Raw genomic sequence first — 18,548 nt, 5'->3', positions numbered from 1 at the left:
GGCTCGGGTCAAAGAATTAACCCCAACACCAAGCCCCCATACAGCACGAACTCGTTCCCGAGTACGTCCACACTCCATGGCTTTGAAACGGTCGGCTGGACAGACAAGCTCAACTGAACGCACTGAAGAACAGCCAGACCTATGAAGAACGACCTGAAACCCAGAAACGAGCGAACCAGAAGCGCCTAATAACAGGTACAACTGATCCACGCGTACCGAAAGACAGATACAAACCTCACAGGTAGACTGCGCCGCAGTGAACGGACAAATTAAGCTGAAGTCTGAAAAGCGCGAATCGTCTCTAACCAAACTTCTACTAACGCAAAGTCAGCAGAAGGAGCCCAAAGGGTGCTTTGCTGTGTCTTGGACCTCCTATTTCTAGTCCCGTCGTACGTGACATACGTCATCGCGCACGGTTTCAGCAAACTGTTCGTTCGTCGTGTGTGGCCATGTCCGTCCATGCTAAGTTTGAGCGGACTGTTCGCTCAAACTGTTGGACGGACAAAGTTGGCCGAACAGTCCGCGCGTGTGTACGCGGCCTGAGGCCGCGTACACACGGGCGGACTGTTCGCCCAACCTTGTCCGCTGAACAGTGTTTGGGCGGACAGTCCGCTCGTGTGTGGGCTTTCAGCGGACAGTTTCAGCGGACAGTTGGACGGACAAAGTCTTTCGGAAATTCCGAAAAACTGTCCGCTGAAACTGTGTTTGAGCGAACAGTCCGCCCGTGTGTGGGCCTGTCCGCTGTACTTTCGAAAGGAGCGGACTGTTCCCGCTCGGAAAGTCCGCCCATTTCGAGCGCGTGTACAGGTAGGCGGGGCCCGCGAAGGAGACGTCGCGGGCTCCGCCGCCTGGAATGGGCTTAAAGGGGAACCCCAACGCCGAAAAAAATCGGCGTGGGGGTTCCCCCAAAGTCCACACCAGACCCTTGTCCGAGCACGCTACCCGGCCGGCCAGGAAAGGGGGGCGAGCGAGCGCACCCCCCCTCCTGAGCCGTACCAGGCCGCGTGCCCTCAACATGGGGGGTGCCTTGGGGAAGGGGGGGCCGCGCGGCCCCCCCCACCCCAAAGCACCTTGTCCCCATGTTGATGAGGACAAGGGCCTCTTCCCGACAACCCTGGCCGTTGGTTGTCGGGGTCTGCGGGCGGGGGGCTTATCGGAATCCGGGAGCCCCCTTTAAGAAGGGGGCCCCCGGATACCGGCCCCCCACCCTATGTGAATGAGTATGGGGTACAATGTACCCCTACCCATTCACCTGTGAAATAAAGTACAAAAAAAAACACAACACAGGGAAAAAATATTTTATTGCACAGCTCCGGGGGTCTTCCGTCTTCGGGGGTCTTCTCGCCGGACTCCTCCGCTATCTGTGTGTAGCTCTTTTACTAGCGGAGGAGTCCGGCTTTCTTCCTCCCCGCCGCCGGCCTCTTCTCCCGACTTCGGGGGTCTTGTCCCCCTCTTCGGTTCTTCTGCCGGGCCACCGCGCCTTCTTGTAGCTCTTTTACAGGCGGTGGCCCGGTCTTCTGTCGCCGCTGTCGTCGCCGCCGCCGCCTTCCGTTCTTGTTCTTCTTCTTGTTCTTCTTCTTCTTCTCCTGGAGATGTTGACTCGACGAGCTCTCCGGCCGGAATGCCAGAGCCGCGCTGTGCGGTCACTTATATAGTGACAATGGGGCGGTGTCACATGGTATATGTCACATGGGTTGGTCACATGGTGACCCCGCCCCCTTACGATGTCATAGTCCCCATGTGACATCAACCCATGTGACCAACCCATGTGACATATACCATGTGACACCGCCCCATTGTCACTATATAAGTGACCGCACAGCGCGGCTCTGGCATTCCGGCCGGAGGGAGCGACGTGTCAACATCGCCTGGAGAAGAAGAAGAAGAACAAGAAGAAGAACAAGAACGGAAGGCGGCGGCGGCGGCGGCGGCGGCGACAGAAGACCGGGCCACCGCCTGTAAAAGAGCTACAAGAAGGCGCGGTGGCCCGGCAGAAGAACCGAAGGCGGCGACAGAAGAACGGAAGGCAGCGGCGACAGAAGACCGGGCCACCGCCTGTAAAAGAGCTACAAGAAGGCGCGGTGGCCCAGCAGAAGAACCGAAGAGGGGGACAAGACCCCCGAAGTCGGGAGAAGAGGCCGGCGGCGGGGAGGAAGAAAGCCGGACTCCTCCGCTAGTAAAAGAGCTACACACAGATAGCGGAGGAGTCCGGCGAGAAGACCCCCGAAGACGGAAGACCCCCGGAGCTGTGCAATAAAATATTTTTTCCCTGTGTTGTGTTTTTTTTTGTACTTTATTTCACAGGTGAATGGGTAGGGGTACATTGTACCCCATACTCATTCACATAGGGTGGGGGGCCGGTATCCGGGGGCCCCCTTCTTAAAGGGGGCTCCCGGATTCCGATAAGCCCCCCGCCCGCAGACCCCGACAACCAACGGCCAGGGTTGTCGGGAAGAGGCCCTTGTCCTCATCAACATGGGGACAAGGTGCTTTGGGGTGGGGGGGCCGCGCGGCCCCCCCTTCCCCAAGGCACCCCCCCATGTTGAGGGCACGCGGCCTGGTACGGCTCAGGAGGGGGGGCGCGCTCGCTCGCCCCCCTTTCCTGGCCGGCCGGGTAGCGTGCTCGGACAAGGGTCTGGTGTGGACTTTGGGGGAACCCCCACGCCGATTTTTTTCGGCGTTGGGGTTCCCCTTTAAGCCCATTCCAGGCGGCGGAGCCCGCGAAGTCTCCTTCGCGGGCCCCGCCTACCTGTACACGCGCTCGAAATGGGCGGATTTGCCTCCTCCTTACGTGGGCGAGTCCGTTCATTTCAAAAGTTGAGCGAACTGTTTGCCCAACCTTGTTCGTCAAACAGTCCGCTCGTGTGTGGGCAAGTCCGCTCATGCAAATTTTGAGCGGACTGTTTGCCGAAACTGTTTGACGAACAAGGTTGGGCAAACAGTCCGCGCGTGTGTACGCGGCCTGAGAGTGCTGAAAAGCTGAATATTGGCCTGGACTTGAAGTGGGTGAACATGTTTGGTATAAAGGTGGTTAGTAATTGTTTTAAGACTTATAGTGACTTGTATAGAAAAGTATTCATACCCCTTGAAATTTTCCACATTTTGTCATGTTTCAACCAAAAACGTAAATGTATTTTATTGGGATTTTTTCACAATTTAAATCATGATTTAAATCACTAGTAATAAGGCTTGATTTAAATCAACTCGATTCAAGTCATAATTTTTAAAGAGCAACTGTCTTCTTTGTCATGCAGTAGCTCCTCCTCTGACCTGCTGTTGACTCGCTGACAGTCCCATTCACTTTAATGGGACGGCTGGTGATGCGGCAGTGACACAACAAGGTGAGGGACGTGGCGGCAGCAGTTGAGGGGATGCTCACTAACAAGCGCTGCCTTGATGAATCTGAAATTACAGGTGCTCTTTAAAGGTTTGAACTCATTCTTGTTGGTAGTTAGAATCTTTAATATTTGCAAACAAAATGAAGGTTTCCTATTTAGAATAATAAGCTGTCAGGTTAGTAAAACAGCGATATCAGAACCGATTCAATCATAGTTTGTAGTGTACATAGATTTGCAAAACAATGGGATAAAGGAATATTTCTGAACTTTGGTTTATCTCATGGTTACTGTGAAATTGTGTGAATGCATCAATGCAGTGCATGTTATCTCAGCTTGCAGAGCTTGGATACATTGAATGAGTTTATCAAAAATATAAATATTACAGAATATACAGCCTCCTACTCCATTTCATGTTAAATAAACAAAATGATTAATGTATCTTAAATAGAAAACTATCTTTAGATTAGATTTTTACTCCAAAAGCATTTTATTAAAATAAATTTGATATAAATCTAAAAAAACATTTAAATTGAAAAAAAATCAGATTTAAATAATAAAAATAAATAAGATTATTTGATTTTTATCCACCCTGAGGCCAGCACAGTGGCACATAATTGTGAAGTGGAAGGAAAATTATAAATGTTTTTCAAAATTGTTTACAAATAAATATGTGAAAAGTGTGGCATGCAATTGTATTCAGCCCCCTTCACTCAGATACCCCTAACTAAAATCTAGTGGAACCAATTGCCTTCAGAAGTAATTAGTAAATAGAGTCGGCCTGTGTGTAATTTAATCTCAGTATAAATACAACTGTTCTGTGAAGCCCACAGGTTTGTTAGAGAACCTTAGTGAACAAACAGCATCGTGAAGGCCAAGGAACACACCAGACAAGTCAGGGATAAAGTTGTAGAGAAGTTTAAAGCAGGGTTAAGTTATAAAAAAATATCACAAGCTTTGAACATCTCACAGAGCATTGTTTAATCCGTCATCTGAAAATGGAAAGAGTATGGCACAACTGCAAACCTACCAAGACATGTCCGTCCACCTAAACTGACAGTCCGGGCAAGGAGAATATTAATCAGAGAAGCAGCCAAGAGGTCCATGGTAACTCTGGAGGAGCTGCAGAGATCCACAGCTCAGGTTAGAGAATCTGTCCACAGGGAAACTATTAGGGTTCATTCTCACGAGGCGGATCCACTGCCTCAGAGTCCGCCTCTGTCCGCCAGCTCAGCGGGAGATCTCTCCATTATTCTCCACTGAGCCAGCGGGTGACAGGTCCCTCTCTGCTCACTGAGCGGGGATGGGCTTGTCGAGTGCCGCTAGTTTCTATGGAGAGATTGGATGAAAACGGACAGCATGTCCGTTTTCATCATATCTCACTCGATCCGATCCGCCAGGAACGGATGCGAACGTAGGGGCATCCGTCTGATTTTAGCGGATCGGACCGGGTCAGATGTCAGCGGACATGTCACCTCTGACATCCGTGGCTCCATAGACTAGCATGGAGTGCCCGTTCAGGTCTGGCGTCAAAACTGACAGGTGGACCGGAACGGTCTGACAGTGTGAAAGGGGCCTTAGTCATGCACTCCACAAATCTGGCCTTTATGGAAGAGTGGCAAGAAGAAAGCCATTGTTGAAAGAAAACTATAAGAAGTCCCGTTTTCAGTTTACGAGAAGCCATATGGGGGACACAGCAAACATGTGGAAGAAGTGCTCTGGTCAGGTGAGACCAAAATGTAACTTTTTGGCCTAAAAGCAAAACGCTATATGTGGCAGAAAACTAAAACTGCACATCAGCCTGAACACATCATCATTAACATTATGTTGTGGGGATGCTTTTTTTCAGCAGGGACAGGGAAGCTGGTCAGAGACAGAGTTGATGGGAAGATGGATGGAGCCACATACCGGGCAATCTTAGAACTTACCTGCAAACAAAGCCTGTGATGTCCGCGCTGGTGGAAGCCCCCCCCCCCCCCCTCCTGAGTGAGAAGGAGAGCTGTGCATGATGTCATGAGCCTAGGCTTTTTACCAGACAAGAAACAGGAAGTGGGCTGTATAAGGTTTTTACTGGGAGAAAGAAAATGTTTTACTATCCAAAGTTAAAACAACAAGGGAAGAAGATTTTAATAGACGGAAAGATGAAAAAATGATGGAAGTTACACGTTGAGCTTTCCAGCTGAAAACATAATGTGATAGTAAAGATTCGTGTCATTATAAACTTTTGCCACAAGATGGCAATCATTCACATTTTTTAGATTAAAGGCAAATTCACATCTTTTAAAGTAAATATATACTGAGACATACTGTATGTGTGCAGCTATCACAGATGTTGTTAATTTTTTTATTTAATAGGCTGTTTGGCTTCCATAATTTAGTTACTGACCCAGGAGCAGTTGAGCCACAAATGATAAACATCAGACCTTCTGATGTCCATTCTTATATATTTAACCCATGGGTTCCTCCAGAGGTTGCTAGGGGTTCCTTAAACAATGAGGAATTTCTGCCCCTCAGATAAGTTCCGTATTTTTCCGTGTATAAGACGCCCCCATGTATAAGACGCCCCCCACTTTTGCAACCCAGAATTAAGAAATCCATATTTTAAACAGGTAAAGCAGAACACAGTTTTATTTAGTAATTAAAGTTTACATACCAGTATATTATGCATCATATCACTTTATTCAACCTCTGTTGCATCAATGTTCTCTTCTTCATCACTAGTTCCAGACAGAATTTCTTCAACTTCTTTTGCATCACTGCTGTCTTCTGAGTCACTGTCTAAATATGTGAGATCATCCTCAGTTCCGTCCATTTCATTGCTGATTCCACATTTCTTGAAGGACTTCACAATCACCTCTTGTTTGATGCCATGCCATGAGTTTAGGACCCAATTGCAGACCTCGGTAATGGTTGGTTTTTTCACTCTTCCTGCCGGGGTCAAGTTATCACCTGCTTTTTGCATCCATCTGCTCCATTCTTCTCTCATCTGGACTTTAAATGGCTTGTTGATTGAAATATCTAGTGGCTGTAGCTGACCTGTAAGTCCATCAGGAATAACTGCTAGGTGTGTTCGCAAATCTGATGCAACCCTTTTAGTCTTTTCTGTTAAATGTGCTTGGAATTGATCAAAGACAGGCAGAGCTGGCTTCTTTAAGAGCCCTCCAGGTCTTCTGGACCAAACCTTTGCAAACCAAATGGCCATAATGTCTTCATTAATCCATCCCTTCTCTTGAACTTGCACAATAATGCCAGGTGGTATGGTCTCTTTAGGATAGGTTTTCCTCTTGAAAATAAGCATAGGAGGCAGTTTAGTACCATCTGCACAGCATGAAAGCACAGCAGTATAGTGTCTTTTCATGGCCACTTGTTTTTATTGGCACTGTTTTGATTCCTTTCACATCAACAGTTCTGTTGGAAGGCACATCAAAATTGAGAGGGACCTCATCCATGTTTGCAATCTGACTTGGTTCAAAATCATATTTTTTCCGAAGTTTTATGACATAGGAGTGAAACTGTTGGATTTTATCCTCGTAAACTGGTGGCATTTTCTGAGCTAAAGGGGAGGGCCACCCTGAAAAACAAAAAAAATGTTAAAAATTACAAAAAATCTAAAAAAAAAAAATGAAAAGAATTTTTTTTTTTACTTACCAGAAATGCCTGTTGCTAGGCACTTTCTCCTAATCTTCCTCTTCCTCCTCCACGGAGATCTTCTGTCTTCTCTCTTCGTCGCGGCGTCTTCTGGGTAATGAGTCGCGCTGTGTTCTGGGAACTGTGTGTTCCAGAACACAGCGCGTCCCATTCAGAAAGCGCTGCGGGACTCGCGCATGCGCAGTAGCTGCGGGACTCGCGCATGCGCAGTAGGAAACGGGCAGTGAAGCCATAAGGCTCCGCTGCCTGTTTCCCTTACAAGGGATGGCGGCGCCGGGACCCGAGAGCCGAGGGACGGGTCGGCCTCGGGCGGCCGACATCGCGGGCGCCCTGGACAGGTGAGTGTGTTTATTAAGTCAGCAGCTGCAGTGTTTGCAGCTGCTGACTTTTTTTTTTATTTTTTATAACCGGCCCTCCGCTTAACTTTGTTCGTGTTCTCATGGCCAGCCCTTCTCTCCTCATGAAATTGAAGCACCATTTTGCCTTTCCTGTAAAATCAACAATGTTCATTTCGCCTGCAAACATTCTTGCCTGACATTGAATAAGTTTGGTTGACACACATAAGCCACTCTGGCGCTGCTCCAAAATCCAAGTTTTAAGCCTCTGCTCCAAATTTGGCCATTTTGCTGGTTTTCCCCTTAAGGCCTTCTTCTTTTTTGGCATCTTAAGGAGTTGCTCTTCCAGTTTTCTCCACTGTCTGATCATACTCTCAGTGGGGGGAGGTCCAAACTGTCTCTCTGCAGCTCTATTCCCATGCTCTTTTGCATAGCTAACTACACTGAGTTTGAATTTTGCAGAATAAGACAGTCTCTTACTTTTATTACTATTCTGTGACATCTTGGGCTCAAAACTCTCCGCTCTCTGCATCTGCGCAGTCTCCACGTCGAACGGGATCGCATCTGCGCACTCTCCACCTCTGCCTCTACCTCCAGCTGACGTCACTAGCATACGGCTCGTGATTGGAGGAAGCCAGTTGTAAGCTATGACCATCTACGCACCCGCGCGGCTCTCTCCCAGGCTGACTGACCGTGTATAAGACGCTGCTCGAATTTCAGCCTAACAATTTAAGGATAAAGTAGCGTCTTATACACGGAAAAATACGGTATCATGTTTTGTAGATATAGTAATTTTTACCAGGGGTTCCCTGAGACTGTAAAGTTATTTCAAGGGTTCCTGTTGAAAATCTTGAGAGAGGCTGATTTAACCACTTGAACTCCGGAAGATTTCACCCCCTTCATGACCAGGCCATTTTTTGCTATTTGGCCTCAAACGACTTTAACTGGTAATTGCGCGTTCCTGCAACAAAATCTAAATTTTTTTTTGAACACAAATAGAGCTTTCTTTTGGTGGTATTTGTTCACCACTGGGTTTTTTATTTTTTATTATATATACGAAAAAAGACCAAACATTTTAAAAAAAAAAAAAGCAAAAAATTTTTTTTTCTTTCTGCTATAAAACACATCCTGTAAAAAAAAAAAAAAAAATGTAATTTCTTCAAACATTTAGGTCAAAATGTATTTTGTTACATGTTTTTGATAAAAAAACAAAAACAAAAAAAACAATAAGTTTATATTGATTCGTGTGAAAGTTTTAGCATCTAAAAACGATGGTATTTATACTGGAATTTTAATGGGACTGCAATAGTCCGGCAGAAAAAGTCAGATGGAGTAATTTCATCGGATCTATATTGTGGGCTTCAGCTGACTTTTTTTTTCGAAAATTCTGACGGACCTAGAAATAGAACATGTTTTAAATCTTTCCTACGGAATCAATTTCTATCCGGAAAACCGTTCCTCTGTATGCTGTTCTGACGGACTAAAAACAACGCAAGGGCAGCTATTGGCTACTGGCTATTGAACTTCCTTTTTCTAGTCCCATCGTACGTGTTGTACGTTGTGCTTTCTAAATGATTGGACTTTGGTGTGATCGTGTGTAGGCAAGTTCGTTTCAGTGGAACTCCGTTGGAAAAACCATCAGCAGTCGTGTTTACGTGGCATAACTGATGCTGGGGGGAACTGATTAACTGCCACTGACATCACCAGTGACATTAATACAGTGATAATACTATACACTGTCACAGTACTGATGACACTGGCTGGGAAGAGGTTGACATCTAGGGCGATCAAGGGGTTAAATATGTTCCTATGTGTGTAATGTGTGCACAGTGTGCTGCTTTTACTGACATATATCTCAACTTCTGTCTGACAGAAACTGACAGATGTCTCCCTTTGTACAAGACTTGCTGACTGGATCTGCTGTGTACAATCATGCATGCCCTAAACCCAGAAGCAGACAATGACATACCAGTACATTGCTTTGCCTAGAGCGGCCGTTGCAGTGCAGGCGGGCAGTCACCAAGTGGTTAAATGACATCTGTACTGAAAGTAATATGTAGGCTCACCTTCTGAACATGTGGTGAGGCGGCTTTATACTTTGAGTGAATGGGATGGCTGCACAGATGCAAGAATGGGACGTCCTGCACGGGGATGTACCAGTCACCTGTGCATCCTTCTGCAGGTAAGCATGGCCCTCACACGGGTGTGCGCTGTAGTATGCCCATGTGAACAAGGCCATAGAGGAACGTGTGAAATGATGATTAGAATATAAATGAAAATGACATCTTATAGTTGTGTGTAAAATTGATGAAAAATTTATGTATAGGTAGCACTGCAGAAAGAGGTGACATGCTCTTTGCTGGCCAATATTACTGGATGTTCTGGAAGGGTATGCTATGCAATCTGTTTTGAGTAGTGATTGGTAAAAAAAAGGCTATCGGAAACTGGGGTCAGGAGATGTACTGACACAGAGCTGGTAAACGGTCTCTTACAGCAGAGGTCTCAAAACCTTCTAAACAAAGGGCCAGTTTACTGTCCTTCAAATTTTAGGGGGCCAGATTGTGGCCAGTGGGAGTAGAAAGGGACCTGGTGTTAGTGGCAGTAAACAGCTCCCCATCTTTGGTATTAGGTGGAGGAATAGTGCTTCATCGTTGGTGTCAGTGGACAGAATAGTGCCCCATCATTGGTGTCAATGGGAGGAATTGTGCCCCATCGTTGGTGTCAGTAGGAGCAATAGAGTGGCAGGAACTATGGCCCACTATTGCTGACAGTGGGTGGAATAATGCCTCAAGGGCCAGATAAAAGCAAGCAAAAGGGCCACAGTTTGGAGACAACTCCACTTGCCTCTCCACTTGCAGCCTCATACACAGGCTGGCCATAAACAGTTAGATTTTATACAGAGCAAGTAGATGAATCTGTAGAACCAGCTATTGTATTCTGACAACAGCACATGCACTTGGGATCACAAAAGATATTTTATCTTAAGACAGGATAACAATTACACGTGTTCTCCCACGCTTATGCATTTCAGCCCTGTGTGTGCCTTAATAATAGCCATAACATTGGATAAAGCCCACACAGGGCTGAAACACATAAGTGTAGGAGAACACATGGGCTCTTGGTAGCCGTTTGTTTGATACTAAGTTGCAAACTGGCACACACACTTGGGATCGCAGAGATACTTTATCTTAACACAGGATACAAATTCTGTGTTAAAATAAAGTATCTTTGCGATCCCAAGTGTGTGTATCAGTTTGCAACTTAGTATCAGAGAAACGGCTACCAGGAGCCCATCGTGAGCACCACACACCTGCATATAGTGTATGGGCAGGTTATGGTTAGCCAGTCATCTGGAGCAGCCGCACAAGACAGATGGCCTAGAGGAGAGAGATGTATATAAAGACTTAAGCCAATGCCCATATGCAGTTGCATTATGTTTGCATTTGAGATTAGTTTGAGATGATCTCCTGAGTGCCATCTAAATGGCTCCACAGGTGTGTTTAAAATGCTTTTTTTTCCTCTTTCTGACCTGCATTTGACCACTTTTTAAGCTGCAGCAACCTGCTCCAAACTGCTTTTACATGGTCATCAGCTCCAGGAAGAGAAGCAGGTCTAATGGAAACAAAAGTACATATACACACACCCTTTATCAGGCCCTGGCATGGACCATTTGACAGTTGATAAAAAAGAATGTACAAGTCCCACATAAGGGACCATTTACCACTATTTACAGGAACACTATTATTCTAAGACTCCTTTCACACTGGTATCGCGGCTGCGTTAGCGTGTGCAGACAGAAGCAGGCGCTTTAAACCCCAAAGAAGGGATTTAAAAGGGGTTAAAAGCGGCTGAAAAGTACCACTGCTGAAGCGCTTTGCAGGCACTTCGGCAGCACTGCCCATTGATTTCAATGGCAGGGGCGGTTGAGGAGCGGTATATACATCGCTCCTGCACCGCCCCAAAGACCCTGCTTGCGGGACTTTTTTTTCTGTCCTGCGAACGCACTGCTCCAGTGTGAAAGCACTCAGGAATTCACACTGGGGCGGCTTGAGAGGAGCTTTTCAGGTGCTATTTTTAGCGCTAAAACACCTGTAAAGTGCCTTTAGTGTGAAAGGCGTCTTAGTGTCGCACTTAAACCTACAATATACTGTATGTACGACATGTATGTACTATGTCTAAGCCTCAACAGGGCAAACCATATTTAGCACAAGAGATGGGCAAATGTAATTTTAGCATAAACTATTTAAAAGAATGTGTGTGTTGCCATTGTCTGTTTTATTTTTTTTGCTGGCCATAGATAGATTGAAATTCGGGCTGGTTCAGCAAGGACTGGACAAATTTCTATTAATGTGTTGCCCTTCCCGTTCAACAGAGGTCATTCTGGTGATTGACTTCTGCCAAACAGACTTGCTGGAAATGTATCTAACTGTTGAGAGTCCTACTGGCAGAATACAATGTCTCAGCAGGGAGGATTTCTCCATCCACCTCGATTGTGTGGATGGAGGAATTCATTCTTTTCAGAAGATCGCGGGGCAATTCCGGGCTCCTGCAGACTCAGTCAGCTGTCTGCCCATACCTTCCACTCAGACAGACCATTACTGAACTGCAGGAAGAAGCAATGAACTACAAGGGCACGCACCAGCATCCTTGTCATTCATTAAGAGCTACAAGCTGTCTGACAGCAAGCAACAGTTTTCTTGACCACCACCACACCAGTCCCAGTGTCCCCAGACCAGTGTACGCTAGCAACAGTGCTCCTCATTACTGCCACACCAGTCGCAGTGTCACCATAGCAGTTTCAGCCAGAAATAGCCTCCCTGATTGCTGTCACACTAGTCCCCAGTGTCCCCAGTCCAGTGTAAGTCAACAACAGTGTTTCTGATTTCACCCCACCAGTGGAGTGTTGCCTCTGCCTGCGGTATGTACTAACCCTGACCTGTTTATTGACTATGTTTCTGCCTGCTGCATGGAACAGTCCTTTCTGTGTTTGCTGACCATGTTTCTGCCTGATGCCTGAACTGACCCATCTGCAAGTCCAACTGACTACATTCCTGTGTGACTCTAGTCCCACCCTTCCCCTGCTGACAACTGCACTCCTGTAAACACAGAAACTCTTTTTTTCCTCCTTTATTCAGCCTCCTGTATTTTCTGGTCAGTAAAGATGGCATTCCTGGGGGAAGCCACATACCAGTAGGTTAGGTTTGCTTGGCTTATAGGAACTGGGATTGCTATGGGCGACCACTGGCCACTTGCACAGAGGCAACCATTACAGTACATTTTTGGTTTTGACACAATTGATTCATTTGTGTGACACACAAGATATAATGTTGCTATATAATCAGCCCATACTCAGAAGGAATAGTAGAATGTGTTTTGGGTTGTAATTCTAAGTATGCCTATGTTATATATATATGAGAATTATCCTATTAAATTGACAACTTTGTGTTGAAAACAATTTGTTTCATTTTCTCTATTCTGCATTTTCCAAGTCTTCAAAAGACTCACCATGCCTCTTAGAAAATACCTTGGGGTGTTTGCTTCCAAAATGTGTCATTTTATGGGTGTTTGTACTGTCCTGGTGCTTCAGGGCCTCCAAAAATGTGATACGTAGTCAAGAAATTAGATGTGTAATTAATGCCCCTAGAACACTTGAAGGCGATCCTTGGATTTTGGGCCCCTCTATGTGGTTAGGCTGTGAAAAAGTCTCACGCATGTAGTATCGCCATACTTGGGAGAAGTATCTGAATGCCTTTTGGGGTGTAATTCTAAGTATGCTTATGATGTGTGTTAGAAATATCTTATTAATGAAAAAAAGAAAACAAATTCAACCACCACAATTTAATTGCACAAGGGCACTGGAACAACAGATATTTTTCTGTTCCTGTATCAGATGTACTAAACATGAAAAAATTAAACGAATGCAGCCACCACATCTAAGGACTAGTGTAGCAGTGCCCCCGTGGGGTCACTGAGTGTAGTAGTTCCACCTGTCACCCTGCACAGCCAGTCATTCACTTCCAGTCACTCCGCACTGAACATTGAAATGTCCATCAGCTTGTTTTTGTTGTTTTATTGAGGGATTTAACTTGGATGGGTTAAAGGGAACATAGGATGTCCATATAATTGACTTTAAACTAATGAAAATATATTTGGAATCTGTATTTGCAGTCTCTAAAGCTCCATACTCATCCAGCACATCACTTATGAGTCACTTCTGCTATCTCTAATGCACAATGCTTGATTCCGGGCACAGCTAACACATGGTCAGGTCTCACTCTGAATAAGGCCTAACAGTAAAGGATTTGCCATTTTCTGACAGGGGTCTATAGTACCCTTTGGTGTAGCAACCAATAGCAACTTAAAAGAGTCTTTTTGTGCTAGCTGTGTTTTAGGTGGACTACTGGTCCCAGTAAGTCGTGGGCAGACTCTGCCAACCTTCCCGGCTGCAGCAGCCTGTCTCGAACACCAGCAACATCACAGTCTCTCCCTCTGGCTCTATATCCACTCCTTGCATGTCTCTCCCAGTTCTTCTGAGTGTGCCTGTCACCAAACCACAGATGGATCCCTCCTGATGATTTACCCGGCAATGTTCCCCGCTGTCCTCTCCTGTTCCTCTTCAGAACACCCCTCATTTGGGTTGTATGGAGGGGTTCCTTCCCAGCTCTCCGAGCCCCGGCCCAAGGTCACCCCCCCACCAGAAAGGGGGCTCCCTCAAAGGCCCTGACAGCCTAACACTCACCAACTCAGTTCTTCCACCCGCCATCTCCTCCCCCAGCAGGCTGACCTTGGGTATACAAAGGAGGCCTACCCCCTGCCAATCCTGGTCAGGGCTCCCAGATACACCACTCCAATCCTCTCTCCTCACCTCTTCTGGAAAACAGAGGGAGGCGCCAGAGAGATGAAGCCACATGTCATTCACCTGCTGCTGCTCTCAAACCACTCCCAGCCCCCAGATCAAACAGGCCTAGGCCTGCCTAAATTTACCTGCACTGGCTGAAACAAAATGAACTACCTGTAGCAACCTAACTACCTAAGGTAGAGGGTGCTACACTAGTAATTTGCAAAATATTCAATGTTTGTACTTAGATTTAAATATACTTTAATCAGCCTCAGACTGCACAGAGAGATATTATTTTTCCCTCATTGTCCTTCCTTTGGTCTCTGCAGTGTCTGAAGTATGTCTACATAATTGCTGTTTTATAATAGCAACTAGGGACGTTTCATCTATGCCTTTGAATAGGTCAGACCAGTTATTCTTGTATGAGTCATAACCTGTCCTGTCAGGCAAACATAGATCAGTTTGCCGAAAGTTGTCTTGTATGTCAGCTAAGAATGTACATTTCCGAAATGGGGTTGTTGAATACATTCAGAATATAGAACTTTACAAAACGTATCAGTCACTAGACTTCATTCTTGGAGCATTAGAGAACCATCATGTGGAATGGAATGTAGTGGAAGCATTCAGTGTTTATTGATATTTGTTAATATACTTTGAAATAAGGATTGCTATTAAATGTGCATTGTGAACTTCCTCTTTAGGACACACAGTACAATAGATGAAAGCTCTCTGATCACCAAGTATTGATCACCAGTACTGTAAAATAATCATGAAATTCTGTATTGATAAATTGATGTATCTAAAGCAGTGGTGGCCAACTTTTTTGAACTAGGGGCCTCCCTGATATCACCAAAGGGCCACACACAATATGCAGTGAATGTAATGCTACAGAAAGTTGTCAGAGACTGTAGATATGCTAGGTCTCTTTCACACGGACAGACCAATCGGGTCCGCCTGTCAGTTTTTCAGGTGGAGCCGACTGGACCATCTATTGCTCTATGGAACAGCAAATGTCCATTGACACCCACCGACATCTGATCCTGTCCACTAAAAACAGATAGACGGGGATATGTTCCCCATCTGTTTGTCAGATCAGATGACAAAGGACAATGGGCTGTTTCTGTATTCACTCTGCATCAGCGGAGCTGACATGGACCTGTCATCCACCTGCTCAGTAGGGGTCAGCGGTGAGATCCCCTACTGAGCAGGCGGATCCGTTGGCAGACTCTGCCAGTGTGAAAGAGGCCTAAGAGGAGATGGTTAGAGACTGTAGACATGCTATAGTTGTTGGAGACTGGGGACATGCTGTAGGACAGCCTCGCTCAGTCAGGGTTCCATGGACTCCTAGGTTTCCTCCAGAGGTTGCTAGAGGTTCCTTCAGAAATTTCTACCTCTCAAATAAGTAGCCACTCACACCACCAATGATCCTTTTAGCTATCTCTAAGGGGGTATTTCTCCCAATGGTCATTCATGAATGTAAGGGGATTTTTTTCCCAGCGACCATCATGCTAATGTACTGTGAGCTGTAGATACAGTAATTATTTGTAGGGTTCCCTGAGCCTGGAAAGTTGTTAAGGTTGCGAAAGACAACTTTAGGAGATAGTCATAACCTGGAGACACATTGCATGAGATTGCTAGAGATCATTTCTATTACAGTCACATAACAAACCAGTGCTTTAACATGTATGCTTTTTACAGCCCACTGAAATTACTTGAGCCACATTTGATATTTCTCTTAACAAGATCCATTGTCAATTTAGCCAGGTACTTGGCTAGAGACAGTGATTTTGGACATTGTTCTACAATGCTTTTTGTGCCTCCCATTGGACTTCAGCTGAATGGGTTAGCATTACCTCGCTTCCAACCACCAGGGAGAGCTGACAAGCAGAAGGAGCGCCAGAGAACTTGATGGTTGGCAGCACTGGATCATAACATCTGAAGTTTGGGAAACTTTACCATGGCAGTTAATGGACTATTGGACTAAAATCCCCAATGCGAGCCGAGTATAAAGAGAAAAATAATTGCATTTTTAGAGGCTGAATATCAAGGGATTTTCCCCTTCTCTGAGGGGATTGAGGTGTGCACATCCCTGCTCTGGTATGCACAGCTATCTGCTACAAGCCTGTCGCCATGTACTGAGGACCGGAGTGTCAGAAACCTTGAATCAGACTGAGACAGCAGTACAATTAAATCTCACTTGTTTAATAATAATAAAAAAAGGTAAACAGATTAAATGTAGTCAAAACATAGCCAGAGTTCAGGAACCGGAACGTATAGTCAGACAAGTCAAAACGTTAAGGAGCCAGAGATGAGCATAGTAGAACAGCAAGCAGGATCTGGAACCAGAAGGAATGTCAGCCAAGCAAGTTTTTAACAGGAACATAGGAGAACGTCTCTAGAGATGTGACCAAGGTGAAGGCAGAGATCATCTGGGCTGGACGGCTTAAGTAGGCAGGACTGACGAGCAGGATATCAACAACAGGCGAGTCACTGTGGAGAAATAGGAGCTGGCAAATAGCCGACAACTGAGCGGCCAGCTCAGAGAAGGAAGAACTGAGCCCAGCCCTAACAGTACCCCCTCCTCAATGACCCCTCTCCCTTGGAGGACCACCAGGCTTGAGGGGAAATGTCTATGGAAATATCGGAGGAGGACAGGGGCATGTGTGTCCGAGGATGAGACCCAAGAGCGTTCCTCTGGACCGCACCCTTTCCAATGCACCAGGTACTGTATGCGCCCACGAAACCTACGGGAGTCAACAATGGACTGTACTTCATATTCCTCATGGTTCTTAACCTGTACAGGGTGAGGATGAGGCACGAGGGGGTAAAGCGGTTGCAGACCAAAGGTTTTAATAAAGAGACATGAAATACATTTGAGATATGCAAATTAGAAGGAAGGTCTAATGCATAAGCCACTTGGTTAATCCTGCAAAGAATATGGAAAGGCCCTTAAACCAAGGTGCGAACTTCAGAGAGGGAACAGAAAGTCGGAGGTTGTGAGATGACGGCCAGACCCTATCCCCAACCTGGTAGGAAAGGACAAGCAGGTGTCTGGGGTCAGCATGGAGTCCGTAACTATCATTAGCATGTCACAAAGCCTTCTGGACTTGTGCCCAAGTGGAACGAAGACCACGGAGATGCTCCTCTAACACGGGAATACTCTGCGGAACAAATTAGTCAGGCAACATGGAAGGTTGGAAACCATAGTTTGCCATAAACTGGGACAATCTGGAAGCAGAATTCAAGGCACTATTGTGAGCAAACTCCACCCATGGAAAGAGGTCTGACCAGTTGTTATGATGGTCATAAATATAGCAACATAGGAATTGAGGACTGATTGGCTCGTTCTGCGGCCCCATTAAACTTTGGGTGATATGCAGAGGAGATAGCAAGCTGAATTCCCAACTGTGCACAAAAGGCTCATCAGAACCGGGACACAAACTGTCTACCCCTGTCCGAGACAATCACCTTGGGTAGCCCATTTAAGCGAAGGATCTCCCGAGCAAAAATGGAAACCATTTGCTTAGAAGTGGGCAACTTCTTAAATGGAATACAATGAGACATTTTTTCGAGAACCGCCATAAGGATAACTGTATTGTCCTGGGAGTTGGGTAACTCCACAATAAAATCCATAGACAGGTGGGTCCAAGGCCTCTCTCCATTGGGTATGGGTTGTACGAGCCTTACTCTGAGCAGACACAGAACAGGCATCTACGAAGGCAGTTACAACAGCACGTAGACTAGGCCACCACATTTTTGGAAAATGGCACAAAAGAGTTGATTCTTCCCAGGGTGGCCAGCAGCCTTGAGAGAGTGGTAAGTCTGGACCATGGCAGTACGGAGGCTCTCTAGGATAAAGCAGTGGTCACAAGGTTTCTCAGGAGGAGCATGAACCTCAGACAAGAATGTGAGATTCTTATGGTCAGTAAGAATGGGAACCAGCACAGTGGTACCTTCAAGGAGATGTTTCCATTATTTCAGGGCTAAAATGATCGCTAACAACTCTCTGTCACCTATCTCGTAATTGCACTCCGCAGGTGACAATTTCTTGGAAAAGTAGCCACAAGGATACATAGCACTCTCAGAGGTAGGAAGTTGAGACAGAAGGTTGCCAACTTCAGCCTCAGAAGCATCAACCTCAAGGATAAAAGGTAACGTAGGATCAGGATGTGCCAACACGGTAACAGAAACAAAGGAAGCCTTGAGACCTTAATGGACTCTGGAGACCAACACTGTGGGTTACCTTCCTTTCTGGTCATATTAGTCAGGGGCTTGACCAGAGACAAGTAGTTACAAATAAACTTCCGATAATAGTTGGCAAAGCCAAGAAAACGTTGAAGAGGACGTAAACCCATGGGTCGGGGCCACTGTAGGACTGCTGAAAGTTTCTCT

At 46.0% G+C, this 18,548-nt stretch overlaps 2 protein-coding genes across 2 annotated transcripts in view; one reads left to right on the top strand and one right to left on the bottom strand.

The window, feature by feature from the left end:
• The window catches only part of POGK (pogo transposable element derived with KRAB domain), a 21,494-nt gene extending 3,584 nt beyond the window's left edge, over positions 1–17,910 (bottom strand). Inside the window, exons 1-3 of the mRNA XM_077475053.1 lie at positions 17,844–17,910; positions 6,799–6,906; positions 6,093–6,653 (exon numbers count right to left, since the gene is read on the bottom strand). Of these exons, the coding sequence (XP_077331179.1) occupies positions 6,093–6,653; positions 6,799–6,906; positions 17,844–17,910 (736 nt within the window). The remainder of the gene's footprint in view (positions 1–6,092; positions 6,654–6,798; positions 6,907–17,843) is intronic.
• Positions 1–18,548, top strand: part of LOC143975427 (uncharacterized) — a 98,355-nt gene that overhangs the window by 41,578 nt on the left and 38,229 nt on the right. The window lies entirely within an intron of this gene.

Source organism: Lithobates pipiens, unplaced genomic scaffold (assembly GCF_037356315.1).
Source record: "Lithobates pipiens isolate NorthernLeopardFrog02 unplaced genomic scaffold, aLitPip1_a1.2 Scaffold_13, whole genome shotgun sequence".
NCBI classification, from domain to species: Eukaryota; Metazoa; Chordata; class Amphibia; order Anura; family Ranidae; genus Lithobates; species Lithobates pipiens.
Note: the sequence above shows the minus strand (reverse complement) of the source record. Positions and strands in the feature narration are given on the sequence as shown.